Source organism: Fusarium mangiferae (genome assembly GCF_900044065.1).
Source record: "Fusarium mangiferae strain MRC7560 genome assembly, contig: FMAN_scaffold013, whole genome shotgun sequence".
Taxonomy (NCBI): Eukaryota; Fungi; Ascomycota; class Sordariomycetes; order Hypocreales; family Nectriaceae; genus Fusarium; species Fusarium mangiferae.
In genome coordinates, this window is record NW_024573933.1 from 160,901 (window position 1) to 174,066 (window position 13,166).

Below are 13,166 nucleotides of genomic sequence, written 5' to 3' on the forward strand. Positions count from 1 at the left end.
ATTGGATCAACCTCATAGATCTTTGCGGCGCGTCGGAGAGTTAATTTTCGGTCATTTTTAAGGGCACGAAGTGCGAGAATAACATTAGCTTCACTATTGAATTCAGGCATATTGGGTGGTGAAGAAACAGTTGACGACGTAGACATGTTGTAGGTTGAGGGATTTTTGTAACACTCACGTGTTTGTAACACTCGCTTATCATGGACGTTAATCACTCCAAGAACCCAAAACGTCTTGGGGTGGTAGGACGTGAGTGAAGTCTCTCATTTAAGGCCTCATAGGTTTCCTTCAAAGCCGGAAGATCCTGCTTTTGTTCGTCACTTCTGGGTTCTTGGTAAAGCACAGCTTGCCAATAAAAGAATGGAACCGTAGGCAGTGGCAGATCGGTCTATACGCTGGGCTTTGTTTTAGTTTCGCTGTGATATAATTCTTTAAAATGATTTAGACCAGCACTATGAAGTCATTTATTGAACTAGTTAGTAATCCACTTCTTGTTTCTGTAGCCCACAAACCGGTTACTCTTTTCTTGTAAGGCACAGAAGGCAAATATGGATGCTGCAGGCCGCATAGTGCTACTGAGGGTGGATTGGCTCAGTCACAGCATGACTGATCTATGATTTTGCTCTCGTGATTAGTGATCAAACAAAGAGACGCAGGTCCTTATGCTCTTTTATTTAAGCCTTCCCCACTGCCAGCAATGCCTCCACATCTGATATCTAAAACCTATCATTCTCATCCTCTTCGTATTTCAAGGTCTCTCGCATTGCCATATAGCGATGCACAACCGCAGTGGCAAAGCAGCGAAGACGGTTTTGCCAGAAATGTATCCAACAAATACAGCAGCGGATAAGGAGATGTTACTCGAAAAGACAAGCGAATCACTCACCAGGGACTCACGAAAGTCGCTCGCAAGATCGGTCCTCGGGGCTTTGATGAGTTGGCCGCCTCTTGCTCCATATTAAACTGGTAAGATACACCTGAACTGTGCACACCGGATGCTAACTGATCAGGTACTCTTGTGACCAAAGCCCTTGTCAAGCATTAAATGTATATCGCTGTTTTCATGCTCTCCCTGATCTCTTAATGCTCTTCCCATGTCAGGCATACGGCCTGTGGTCAATTACTCGTCCCATTTGGAGACTAGGCAACAAAGTATTTCGTACGTAGCTCAATTATACAAGTGCCAATTTTCTCGATAATCAAGGTGTTGGGATACAAACAGTAATGGCTCGTGCCTTGTAATCCTGTCTCCTGAAGTCCAGTAGCATGCTTGACGGGTCGGGCAGAAGCATTCAACGCCGCTGGTCACGCCATATAGGGAACGACTTTAATGGCATACCTATAACTATATAAGGGCTGCAGGGCGTTGCAAATTTCCCATATCTGTTAACCGAAATGTTGGTCAAGGGGATCTTTGACCAGGTATTTAAGGCCTTAGTGGTACAATGTCTAAGTTGCGAACTAGATGTTTTACTTGCAGTTGATACTTATGGCTGGGAGCTTGAATTAGCACAGAGAACCCGGTCTGCGAGCCGGCTGAGAGTATGGAGAGCTTGGTGGTATAGCTGCAAGGGACGATGCCTGCTAAAGACAACGTACCTTGGCTCATAAGGCCAAGTTCTCTATGGCAATTATGAGCCAGGAAGTCGTAACAATAAATAGTATATCTGCACTATCTCGAGGATATTGAGGTAATACCATTAACATCTAGCCAGTCCTCGGGGGGGCAAGAAAACAGTAAACCTTACTCTAGGGCATAAAAATAAACTTAATAAGAGTCCCTCAAGTTTAGGCTAGATTTACCTAAGTATTTCTATCGCTTAGGGTAAAGAGCCTGTATTTTCTTTCCTCCCCTAGCCAGTCCTGTATGTCGCCCCCGATATGACAGTGTTTCATGTTGCGGGGTAATATCTTGAGGCTCTTTGCAGGGGTGCCTAAGTGGATTTGGCCCCCAAGGCAGAAAATAGGATAACCTTGCGAGATTCTGCCTAACATGACCTTTTTTTTTTCCCACATTTTTGTTTTCAACATCTAACTCAATGTAGCTGTCTTTTTCACTCGATTTCACTCCAGAAATCTCTTTTACGCGAGATTAATATTTATTTCATTCTCGGGGTCACTAGAAATCATCAAGCTCGACTGTTGATGACTACGATTGAAGGCCCCACAAACACCGCAACATGGCGATCCATAAGCTGACCCCGATCCTCATGACGGGAAGTCTATTCCTGGGACTTCTTCTCGCCATCGGCCATCATCTCTACTACCACTATCTCGACGGGAGGATAATCAAGAGTCAAACCCAACAGGAGTGGTTTCTCCGCGTCGGCACCGGTATAGCGTTCCTCGCAAGAGCTCTCTTGTCAGCAGCTGTCGGGTTCGCATACACGCAAATACTATGGCGAACCTTGAGATCAAAGTCCGTCACTATCGAGGGCGTCAACTCATTTTTTGGCGTCTTGCATAATGCCTGGGACTTTACAGCTTGGGAGCTCTGGACGGCTGCGCCGGCGCTTGCTGCGGTGGCCATAATCGCTTGGTAGGCCTCTCATAAGAACATCGAGCTATTCACAGTCCACTGACATTCTCTGATAGGGCACTCCCACTGATTGCAGTTATTACTCCAGCTACACTTACCGTCCAGGTATCTGACCGTCCAAACATCACAGTGGTCGATGCTCCCATTCCACTGCTCGATTATGACAACATGCTCAACTTTGCTCAATTCACGGGAGTAGGTGGAGTCGGATATTACGCTCCCTCGAGCTACGTCTCAAGGGTGCTCTTATCAGTCGCATCTCTCGGCTCCATTCTGACTATCCCAGCACCCTTTCCGAATTCTTCATATTCCATCGACTTTCATGGCCCTTCGATTTCATGTGGTATACCTCGCAACGCGACCTTTGCAAAGCTCCTAGGTGATACTGTCAAGAACGAGACCTGCTGTGGCAATTCTGTTGGCTACGTTGGTTTTGTTCCGAGTAGCAACACAATCAACAACACTGTGGAGGGCTATGCCTTGGCCGGTTTGCTTGGTGCAATGAACTACTCTCTTATTTCGACAGTTGCATCTATTGATCAGACGGCCAACGCCACCAGTTCGGCGAAGCTCTATGTTGTTGTACCCGATAAGCCTGCGTCTAGCAGTTACATCATGGCGAACAAGTCGATCGAATGCGCGCTCTACAACTCGTCGTATGCCGTCAACTTTACATTCGACAACGGCAGGCAGAATATTACCTACAAGTCCAAGAGACTAAACGGAGTGACATCCACTGATGCCGGTCTCAACCAGGATACAAGCTCTAGTCAGTTCAATGCTGCTGTCGCTTATATCGCGCTCATGGATTCTCTGGGTAAGCTACTACTTGGGAGTCTGGGGATTTCTCACTATGGTGTTATGCGTGCGACTCAGACACAGATCATGAGCTCTATTCTCATGGATGCCAAAGAGATGCAGGTTCTTGGTGGTGTAAATGCGGCAACAGATCGCCCGACGGCACCGGATTCTGTGATTGGGAATATCTCTATGGCTGATGCATTGGAGCAGCTGTTTACCAATGCTACGATAAGCCTCTTCAGTAACTCAAAGTTGTTGTAAGCACACATGTACTTGTGATCGAAGTTCTGCTAACATTTACAGGCAAAACGATACCGCTGCATCTCGCGGTAACATTACCTACCTCACCACGCAAATCGCCTTCTCCTATGAGCCTCGCAACCTCTTCATCGCATACGGGCTAGGCGTACTGGCTTCTGCGATTATTGTCATCATCGGGCTTCTATGTATCAAGTCTGTATCGGCATCCTATGCTACTACTTTCTCAACTATTCTGCGGACTACGAGAAACCCCGATATTGACACTATCGTCCCCGCGGCGGAAACATCCGGCGCAGAACCTTTGTCGAAACATCTTGGCGATACTCGTCTGGTACTACGACGTCAGGAACGCAAGCTGGAGGGGGCGGGTGAGGATATGGTGACGCTCTTTGCTGTGGACTCAACGCCGAATGAGAAGGGTAGGCAGAAAGAATCTCCTTATGATTCGTCCCACCCAGGGGATAGAGGACAACAATATTCTGATGCAAGTATCGAGCTTCTGAGCCATGTTGATCGTTCAGCTACAGATGCAAGGACTGGAAATAGTGGTAGGAAGCTGTTTACCCGTGGAAATTGAGTAACAATCATGTTGTGTCAAGTCAAGATTTCAGGTAGGACAAAAAGAGCATCGTAAATGACAGAGCAACATTATTTATGTATATATTCATGTCATGTCATTAAATCTCAACGCTTGCAAGTTGTTTTACAAAAAGCCTTGGTTATAATCTTGATTATAACCTTGGTTGAACCCAATCCCATCAGACAGCAACCCCATCTCTTGCGCAAAATACAAAGCTTGGTCATTTTGAGCCCAACTCACTGCCCCTTGAAGGCGCTGCAGCAGATCCTCAGTTGTCTCCATACCCACTACCGACTCACTGAACTGTGACTGTTCAGACACAGGGGATGGCTCTTCTGTACTCTCCGAATATGTCTTCTGCGCTCGTTCCGCAACTTCGTAGACTACGGGCGATTGGGGCCCGATGTCTATACCCATTTGCATGGCAAAACCCACGGATGGATCGTCTTCCATCCATCGTGAAAAGCTTTTTGCGTATGTTGCTGGTGAGAGCGGTCGGGGGAGGGCCATTTGTTGTGTCATTGGCATTGACATTGGCATTGACATTGGCATTGACATTGGTGCGAATTGTGGTTGTCCTAGTAGCATGGGCATCAAGGATCGGTTTCTATTGAAGAAGCGTCTCAAGGCAGCTGGAAAGTCACTGTCTTGAGCGAGACGATCTTGACTAAGACACACATCGATGGTCAAAGCTAGGCGGAGATATTGCGTTGGACTTCGGGCCAGGACATCAGCGTGATCGTTGGTGAGCATCATTTGCGAAGGTTCCTCGCGATCACTGCACTCCATAAAGTACCGGATCGTCTTGGAAATAGAATGAACGCCGTCGTACTTGGGGTGAAGCTCTCTGAAAACTTGGATGAGGACGTTAAGTCGTGATTGCTTGGAGGCAACTTCCGGACGGGCCCATATCTCGGTTGCGGAAGAGGCAGTGGACATCTTCATATCGACCATGTGCATCGCAAGCGGGAGAGCTGTGCATGCTACAGCGCTACTGGGTAGCCAACGGGTGAGTCGGTGGGGATGTAGTCGGGCGAAACATTCTGCTATGCTTTTTGTGGCGTTTCGGAGATCTCTTCGGTTATTCTTGAGGAATTGGGTTTCATGTGATGCGGTGGGAGTTTGGTTGACGAGACCTAGTATTAGACCGAGATGGAGTTCGTAATTGCAGAGGGCGACTTGGCTAGCGCTGGGGAGATGTCAGTGTATGTGTTGCAAGTGGCGATAGGGAGCCTTACTGGAAGTAGATCCAGACGAGATTAGTGAACAACACTGCAGAGTCCTCGTATCCTCCTGAACTCAATGTCAAATCTTGGATGGCGAGTGGTGGTCTTGTGGCCACTGCCCAATTCTTGAGTGACCTCTTGTGTTCCTGTACTTGCGCGTATGCTGTCGAATGTGCCTCTGCATCTAGAATCGGCAATGTCTCGGTAGGATATACTAAACCCAGGACGTCTGTAAGGGTGACACAAAGTTCTGTAAGGCGTTCTAATGTGAGGATGAGCTTGTGCTTTGTGGCAATGTTGTAGACCCGCGACGACTCAAGTTCATCGACGAGATCATCGTAGCATAATGGGGAGCAGTTGGCAAAGTCGAAATGGGCACTGGTAATCTGGATATTTCGTCGGACGCAGAGGGGCATAATTCGATCACGGATAATACAACACCACCAGATACGTTTAAGAATATTCCGTCTCTTGACGTCTTGTTGTGATATGTGTAGTCCGTAAGAGGGAGAGTCGTAACTATCGGCGTCGCATGACTTGGCGTGTTGTATAGCAATTCGGAGCCATCTACTGTTCGCCTTACCAGGCCCAGAGCGGAAGGTTGGGCACCAGTAGGTCAAGAGGAGGGCAGACTGTGCAATGGAGATGGGATCGGGATCGGTCGAGAAGTCGTACAGAAGCTATATCAATGTCAGAAATGCTTTGCGAATAATACCACATTTTATTTACCTTGGCCTTGGTATAGAAAGCCTCTTTGGCTTCTAGGATGGTGGCGAATCCCAACGTGCGGAGACTCTCTTTAGAGACAAACTTTATTTGTTAGAACAACCCAACACACGAAAGTGGTGATGTCAACGTACAGTGCACGAAGCAAACATCATCGATTGCAGCAGAAGCATCGAAACAGGCGTCCCAGTCGTCGCAGAATTAGGCGTAGGGTCGTACGCATTCCAGAAATCTGCTTCGTTGATAAGAGGCAATAGCGGATGGATGTAGAGGAAGTAATGTCGGATGAACTCGTCGAGGATCGGTTTGGACGGGACGCGTAGACAGCCTTGAGCGTTGAGGTGGTGGAAATCGCAGTCGCGCATGTTGAGAGTCCGAAGGAAGGGCATGGACGAGTATAGAGCTTTGAGTTCGGATCGCACGGGTTCGCTAGGCTCTTCAATGATTGAGGGTGTATACGGTGGGATCTCTCTCATCTCTTCGATGATATCCTCTGTACTGTTTGTCGTGGGCGACTCAAGGTCAACACGCTCTTGATGCTCGACAGATGTCTTGTATTCGCTCTCTTCTAGTATATGTAGCACGGCAGTCGCATCGTCGACAGGACTCGTTGGGTTATCGTCGTTCGAAGTCGGCGACGTCGAAGAAGCTGCTGCCGTGACGGCTTCGCAGTCTCGAATGAGGTTGGCATTATCGGAGACGACGGAGGCACTACGGTGAGGAAGGGGACTATGTCATGTCAGCAGAGTAGAGTCAGTGATGATATCGATAACATACAAAGCATCAGCACGACGAGCAACGACGCATTCACAGCCGTCAAGTCGACAGTTGGTACAAGGCGTCGAGGTGCGAGTGACATCACACCGGACCTTTCGCTTGCGACATTTAAGACACGCCTTTGTCGCGCGCTTCCTCGACACAGGCTTCTTGGCGAAGCGAATCGGTTGCTGAGCGTTGTTCATCCTGGTACCTATAAGCAAGGGCGGAGACGAGCACGAAAGTGGTACCCGAGGTTGAAGAGGAGGAGCAGGAAAGCAGAGGAGAATTGAACCCCAGATTTACCCCAAACTGGCACTTGTCTATGCTGAGTGAGGCGCCCCCTGCTAGGGGCTAAGGGGCTGGACCCATGTGGGACGCATGGTAGTGAACCTCGGAAATCTCGGCTAGAGGGGTTTGTGCCCCACGGGGAAGCTTCAGTTTTTCTCTTGACGCGGTGAGATTAGGAATCAGACAAGGGTTATTGATGTTCTGGCTATTGGTAACTTATCATGTTACTCGTTTGAGCTGGCTTTGGAGTGCATCATGCTCCGTGTCGCAGTCTAGATTATCCAGTCAGCAACTCTGACAGTGGTTTAGGTGGCGAATGGCATATTCCGGCGGCTACATGAGCTGTTGAGTATGAAAACAATTCAATACCGCCCAAAAATAAGGCTAGGGACCTGAAGACTATGCAAAGACTCCATGAGAATTGATGGCTCGCTTATCTTGCATGATGTTGTGTTTGGCCATCGTATGACAGACCATGACTTAGATCCCTGAAGTGGCATAGAGGTGAAGTGTAGCGCATTTTTGTCACAATCATATATGTACATTTGTGGATATAAACTCACAATCGTTGTTTTCGAAACAAGCGAACATCAACAAAGTTTTAACATCCCCCTTGAGCTGATTTAACGGCCTTTTGCAGGGGCAACCCTCTCTTTAATGTCCTGGAACCAATGATCTCTAGGGTAGCCAAGGGTTACGCTACGTCATGTTTCTAAGCCAGGGCGACAGTCGCGTAACGTTGTCTTCAGCCACTCTCCCACATAAAACCCGGTCGGACTCCTCGGAAACCAGAAGCTTAAATACTTTTCATCCTAGCAAAACTCAACTGTGAACAGTTTGCGCGTGACTAGCTCAATGGAGCCCAGGCTTGCAGAACCATGCCACGTCTATTGCGGCTATTTTTATCTCGTGTTAGTGGAGCGTGGCTGTGCAGCCAGTCAACGGCTCGTTCCAGACGTAATCGGCACGAGCCACACAGCAAAATGTCACGATACCATCAATTAACCCCTGTAGCTCGTAGGTGTCGCCGAGTCTACCGTTAGGCTCTGCGCAATACGAGGACGTCACATCGTAACAGTGCCGGAATGCAAATGGGGCTCTGTGTCTAATTACAGTAGCTTTCCCCCGTCCATTCTAGGGATGCTCCCTTGATCATGTTATTGTCTCAGTATAATTTCAGCTAAACGACCCCATTCTTTTTATTTCTTCATATTTACTTTTTCCCTCTAACTATAACATTATTATTTATTCCATGGATTTACTATCGTGCTAGCATATACCGAGTACACAATGGTAAAGAGGTTCGATGGCCTTGAGTTTTGGGAGCAACGATGCAAGGCTCTCGAGCTATCGCAAACGCCCGCTACAAAATCACCTACCGACAGCGAGCCATCCCTGTCATTCGAGAGCCCAGAAATACCCAGCGCCGGGCCAGTATCACCAGCTCCATCACTAATAAAATGGCCAACGACGGCAAAACCGCTCGGAAACGTCGATGATTCCGAACCCATCTTCATTCAAACTGTTTCTGCAGTCCACGACGTCCGCAATTCCATGTCCTTTTCGCCCTCATTGGACCAACATAGCCAATCTGCATGCGTGCTACGGCCAAGCAGTTTTGAAGGAAAGGAGGAGTTCCTCACTGTTATTAGCAGAGGTGGATCAGATATAAAACGTGACAGGAGTATGGATGAGAGGAAATCACCATCAGCTGGCTCAAATATTACACAACTCAGAAGAAGATCCCCATTGCGACTCCAAACGACCAACCTATCTGGAATGGCACAGCGTCAACAAAGACACTCAATGATGCCAAATCTTCTAGCCGCGAACACCAACGATTCACCGCTGGACCACAGACACACATTGAGTGCTTCAGCAGATTGCAACAAGTGCATTACCCGCCAAACAGACAAAGCATTCGAAGCCCTCACCAACGCCCTAAACAACAAACGCCAAGACGAAACAAAACACCTAACAGTTATCCGACCGACCATAGACTGCCGCATGCCATCGCTCAAGTCACCAAAACCAATTCGACCCAAGATGATACGCCAAAAAACGCAGGAATGGGCAGCGACGCAAGAAGATATCGATAGCTCTACAGCGAGCTCTTTATCAAGTCCGCTGAGTCCAATGATGCCGATCCAGATCTCGCTAGACGGGAAGGACTTGGACAAGTCTGAAATACCTCCGATGGGATGTAATCTGGATCATGACTTGGAGGACTTTCTGAAGTGGGAGGCACGGAATGTATGTGCTTATGGATATGGGACAAATGGGTATACCCTTTCGCCATAGACTAGAACATGATTTAATGATGGGAGGATGATATACGGTTAAATTGCTGGACATCCTATGACTAGAATATTCCTAATAATACCCTCAAAATTGATACAATCGACTACTCATAGAAGTGGGCGAGATCATTTCAGAAGACTCCTCATCGTACTAGTGCGAATCGCATAAAGAGTTTTATATGTCTATATTAGCGTTATGTCAGATATTTTATAGTCACTTCTAGATTTCGTTAATGATCATAACGTTACCTATTACTGTACAGCAGATGATGGACCAGTGGGATGGAATTGAAGACCCATTTTGTCGGCTATAATATACTAATTGGGCATAAACCCAATGATCTCATCCAATGATGTTTGAGATCCCTCTTCGGACCAAAGGACACAACAGTCAACATCCAGCCTAGTCAAGGCGTAATTGGTGATTTTGCGCTGTACCTGGATTAATCATTTGTCGGCTTTCCTTCCAATTACGTGATAATTTACCTTAATTCGACCTTGGTTGCTGAGTAATGGGAATATCATCAAGTCTACCCATTGTTCCAGGTGAGGGGTCATCTCAATGACCTAACCACTATATAAAGAAACACTCAATCGTTGTCACATCACTCATTCTTCACGATATATTCAACAACAAAAATGGCCTCAGCAACTTCGTTCCGCGACCTCGTTGGCATTCCCGCCTCGACGGCCAGCCCCTCCGACAGCGTTCTCATCATCATCGATGCGCAGAATGAGTACGCCGAGGGCCAGCTCAAAGTGACCAACGCTACTGAGTCGCGCAAAGTCATCGCTGGACTTTTGGAGAAATACCGAGCTGCGAATGGGAGTGTCGTGCATGTTGTTCATGATACACCAGAGGGCGCGCCGGTCTTTACCCCGGGTACTAAGCTCGCTGAGGAATTTGATGAGCTGAAGCCCAAGGACGGCGAGGCTGTTATCCACAAGAACTTCCCTGGTTCATTCACCAAGACGGACCTACAGAGCGTCTTAGATAAGACTGGGAAGAAGAAGGTCGTTCTTACAGGCTACATGGTAAGTCACCGAGTTATATACCTGAGACGTAAGGCTAATCATGCAAAGGCCCATGTCTGCGTCTCAACTACCGCGCGTCAAGCTGACGAGCTTGGCTTCGACGTCATCATCCCCGAAGACGCCGTCGGTGACCGTGACATCCCTGGCGTCGACGCCTCACAGCTAGTCAAGGTTTCACTGAGCGAGATTGGCGATGCCTTCGGAACCATCATCAAGAGCAGCAGCATTGCTTAGAACTATCTATAAGTGATATAAACTTTTACAATCTATGTCATTACAATTCATTAAACGTTCATTCCTGCTTCTCTGAGAATTCCGGCTGTACGAGTTCCCTCCGTGTGAACTTGACGTTGAAGTCTGTCTGCTTGACGAACCAGGCGTTGATGATCCTCCACTCCTTGCTTGGGTCTTCAAAGTTAATCTACTTCTTGTTAGTACTAACTTCGGATGGTGTGGATTGAGTGCAGCTTACTTCGAACCGTCTTAGAAGACTCGGTACAACCTTGTAGATCTCCAATAGACTGATATTCTTGCCAATGCATGTTCGGCTACCCATGCCAAACTGGAACATCATACCCGTCATCTTCTTGATACGCTTATCTTCCTCTTCCGCGTCAAGCTTAGGATCAGGCAACCAGCGCTCAGGCCGGTACACATCAGTGTCGTTTCCAAAGATCTCTGGACGGTTGTGGATGATCCAGGCTGAGACACCGACGATTGTGCCGCCCTTGATAAACTCGCCTCCGATTTCTGCTCCCTGGGGAGGAACGATTCTCTCAAGGGGAAGACCTGGTGCGGGGTGCATGCGGAAAGCTTCCTGGACACAAGCATGGAGGTAAGGGAACTTCTGAGCCTCGGAGAAAGTGACCAGACCAGTTTCGTAGTCAGAAAAGACACCGGCCTTGGCAGCCTCATCAAGCTCGTTCTTGAGCTTCTGGTAGCAATCGGGGTTTCGGAGGAGGTAGTAGAAGACGGCGGAGAGAGTAATAGCGGTAGTTTCCGAACCAGCAAAGGCCATGGAAACAGCCATGGTCTGGACCAAAGTGTCTGTCATGAACTCGGGGCGGGCTTCGCGAGCAGCAATGAACTTGGAGAGCAGGTCTTGACCCAGAGGCTGCTTCTTGAGGTTGCTGGTGGGAAGGCTATCGACAGACTTGAGTTCTGGGATGAGACGTTCAGCCATGCGGGCGCGGGCGAAGCGCGCAACGGCGATAGTTGAGTCAAAGAGGCCCCACTGGGAGAGCTTGAGGTAGATAGGGTTCTTCTGGAAGATGAGGTCGAGGAAGGGGATTTGTCCGATCTGAGACTGGTTAGTCAAGAACAAAACCAGGTAAAAGGATGACTTACAGGTGCAACATAGAGGAACAGCTTGCCCAAGTACGCGACAATACCCTCAACGTCTTCATTCTTCTCAATGAAGCCATGTCTCTTGCTATAAGTGATCTCGCCAATGACATCAAAGGCGTAGAACTGAAGCCACTGTGTAAAGTCACAGACATCAGAACGCTTAGCGAAGAGGTTCTCGGTCTGTTCCAAGAATAATTTGGTCGTGTTATCGACAAAGGGTTCGTATTGAACGAGTGCGCTCATGGAAAAGGCAGAGTTGACACATCTGCGGAATTGGGAGTGGAAGTCATTGTCTGTAGTGCTGAAGAGAGATGCAAGACGATGGCCCTTAACCACGGATTGCTGAACAATGTAAAAGTCGGACTGAGATAGTCAATATCAAGGTCGCAAGCTTGGACGGAAGAACATACCTTGACATAACCCTTGCTGAGACCATAGATGGACTTGAGAACAGCAGGGTCCGCAAATGATAGAACGTTTGGTCCCAATCTGACAATATCACCATGCTTAGCATGGAGTTTCTGCAGTGTCACCTCAGGTCTCTGCCCATAAACATCCCAGAAGCGCCACCAATCCGTCAAAGACGCCAAAAAGGGACCGGGGTATTTGTTTAGGCCATGGTGATATCTGTTCTTGACCAGCCACGCGACAGTCAGTGATGTAAGTACCAACACCCAATGCTGGGCGAGGGCACTGAGAAGAGTTTCAATCAAGCCACTGTGCATGTTGAAGGCACAAAAAAGGGCAAACGAATTAAAGAATTGTTGAAGAAAGCACAGAAGTGGTTCATTTTCTATAATTTTCTATCTAGCATACTCTCTTCTTATATCACTTTCCAACTTAGACCAGATCTTGATGACAGTCTCGGTCTTCGGGTACTCCAGGTTTGCCCCCACAGGTCATTCTGGGGTATTTGGGGACAAAATGATCCACCAGCTCGGCAAGTAAACACGGCAAATACAGCTGATGCAGATATCCGAGCACACTTTTACGGTTTCATAAATAAATGTCATCATAATTATTTACCTACAGCATATTACTCGGAAAGCGAGGCGAGGAGAGTTTTTCCCTGCGACATGCCTGCGTTGGAGCTAATAAATGTCGTCGGCAGATGTGAACGGGAGAGCAATGATAACGCAGATAAAGTAAGCAGACGGCGACGATAACGAGTCTTCATTCGCACAGAGGAAGTGCGGCATTCGGAGTTCGCGGATGAGAGATAGATTGCTGAGTGTGCACGTCGTCATCACAGCAGTCATATCGCGTATATCACAACTGCCGTGTCACAGAACTTGCCGATGCTG

General features: G+C 47.9%; 5 protein-coding genes across 5 annotated transcripts; 3 read left to right on the plus strand and 2 right to left on the minus strand.

Moving 5' to 3' along the window:
• Window positions 1-2,180: 2,180 nt before the first annotated feature.
• FMAN_00042 (uncharacterized protein) lies at window positions 2,181-4,178 on the plus strand (the record flags this gene model as incomplete). The annotated part of the gene is made up of 3 exons (XM_041821844.1): window positions 2,181-2,539; window positions 2,596-3,597; window positions 3,644-4,178. The coding sequence occupies 3 exons, from the start codon at window positions 2,181-2,183 to the stop codon at window positions 4,176-4,178; spliced, it is 1,896 nt and encodes a 631-aa protein (XP_041687584.1).
• Window positions 4,179-4,304: 126 nt separating this feature from the next.
• Window positions 4,305-7,095, minus strand: FMAN_00043 (uncharacterized protein; the record flags this gene model as incomplete). Its single annotated transcript, XM_041821846.1, has 5 exons — window positions 4,305-5,370; window positions 5,420-6,087; window positions 6,137-6,217; window positions 6,268-6,862; window positions 6,911-7,095. 5 exons carry the CDS (start codon window positions 7,093-7,095, stop codon window positions 4,305-4,307), a joined length of 2,595 nt encoding a protein of 864 aa, XP_041687585.1.
• A 1,375-nt stretch (window positions 7,096-8,470) lies between these two features.
• Window positions 8,471-9,481, plus strand: FMAN_00044 (uncharacterized protein; the record flags this gene model as incomplete). Its single annotated transcript, XM_041821847.1, has 1 exon — window positions 8,471-9,481. One exon carries the CDS (start codon window positions 8,471-8,473, stop codon window positions 9,479-9,481), a length of 1,011 nt encoding a protein of 336 aa, XP_041687586.1.
• A 638-nt stretch (window positions 9,482-10,119) lies between these two features.
• FMAN_00045 (putative amidases related to nicotinamidase) lies at window positions 10,120-10,749 on the plus strand (the record flags this gene model as incomplete). The annotated part of the gene is made up of 2 exons (XM_041821848.1): window positions 10,120-10,515; window positions 10,564-10,749. The coding sequence occupies 2 exons, from the start codon at window positions 10,120-10,122 to the stop codon at window positions 10,747-10,749; spliced, it is 582 nt and encodes a 193-aa protein (XP_041687587.1).
• Window positions 10,750-10,807: 58 nt separating this feature from the next.
• On the minus strand, window positions 10,808-12,587 carry FMAN_00046 (uncharacterized protein; the record flags this gene model as incomplete). The annotated part of the gene is made up of 4 exons (XM_041821849.1): window positions 10,808-10,936; window positions 10,988-11,815; window positions 11,863-12,225; window positions 12,273-12,587. The coding sequence occupies 4 exons, from the start codon at window positions 12,585-12,587 to the stop codon at window positions 10,808-10,810; spliced, it is 1,635 nt and encodes a 544-aa protein (XP_041687588.1).
• Window positions 12,588-13,166: the final 579 nt, after the last annotated feature.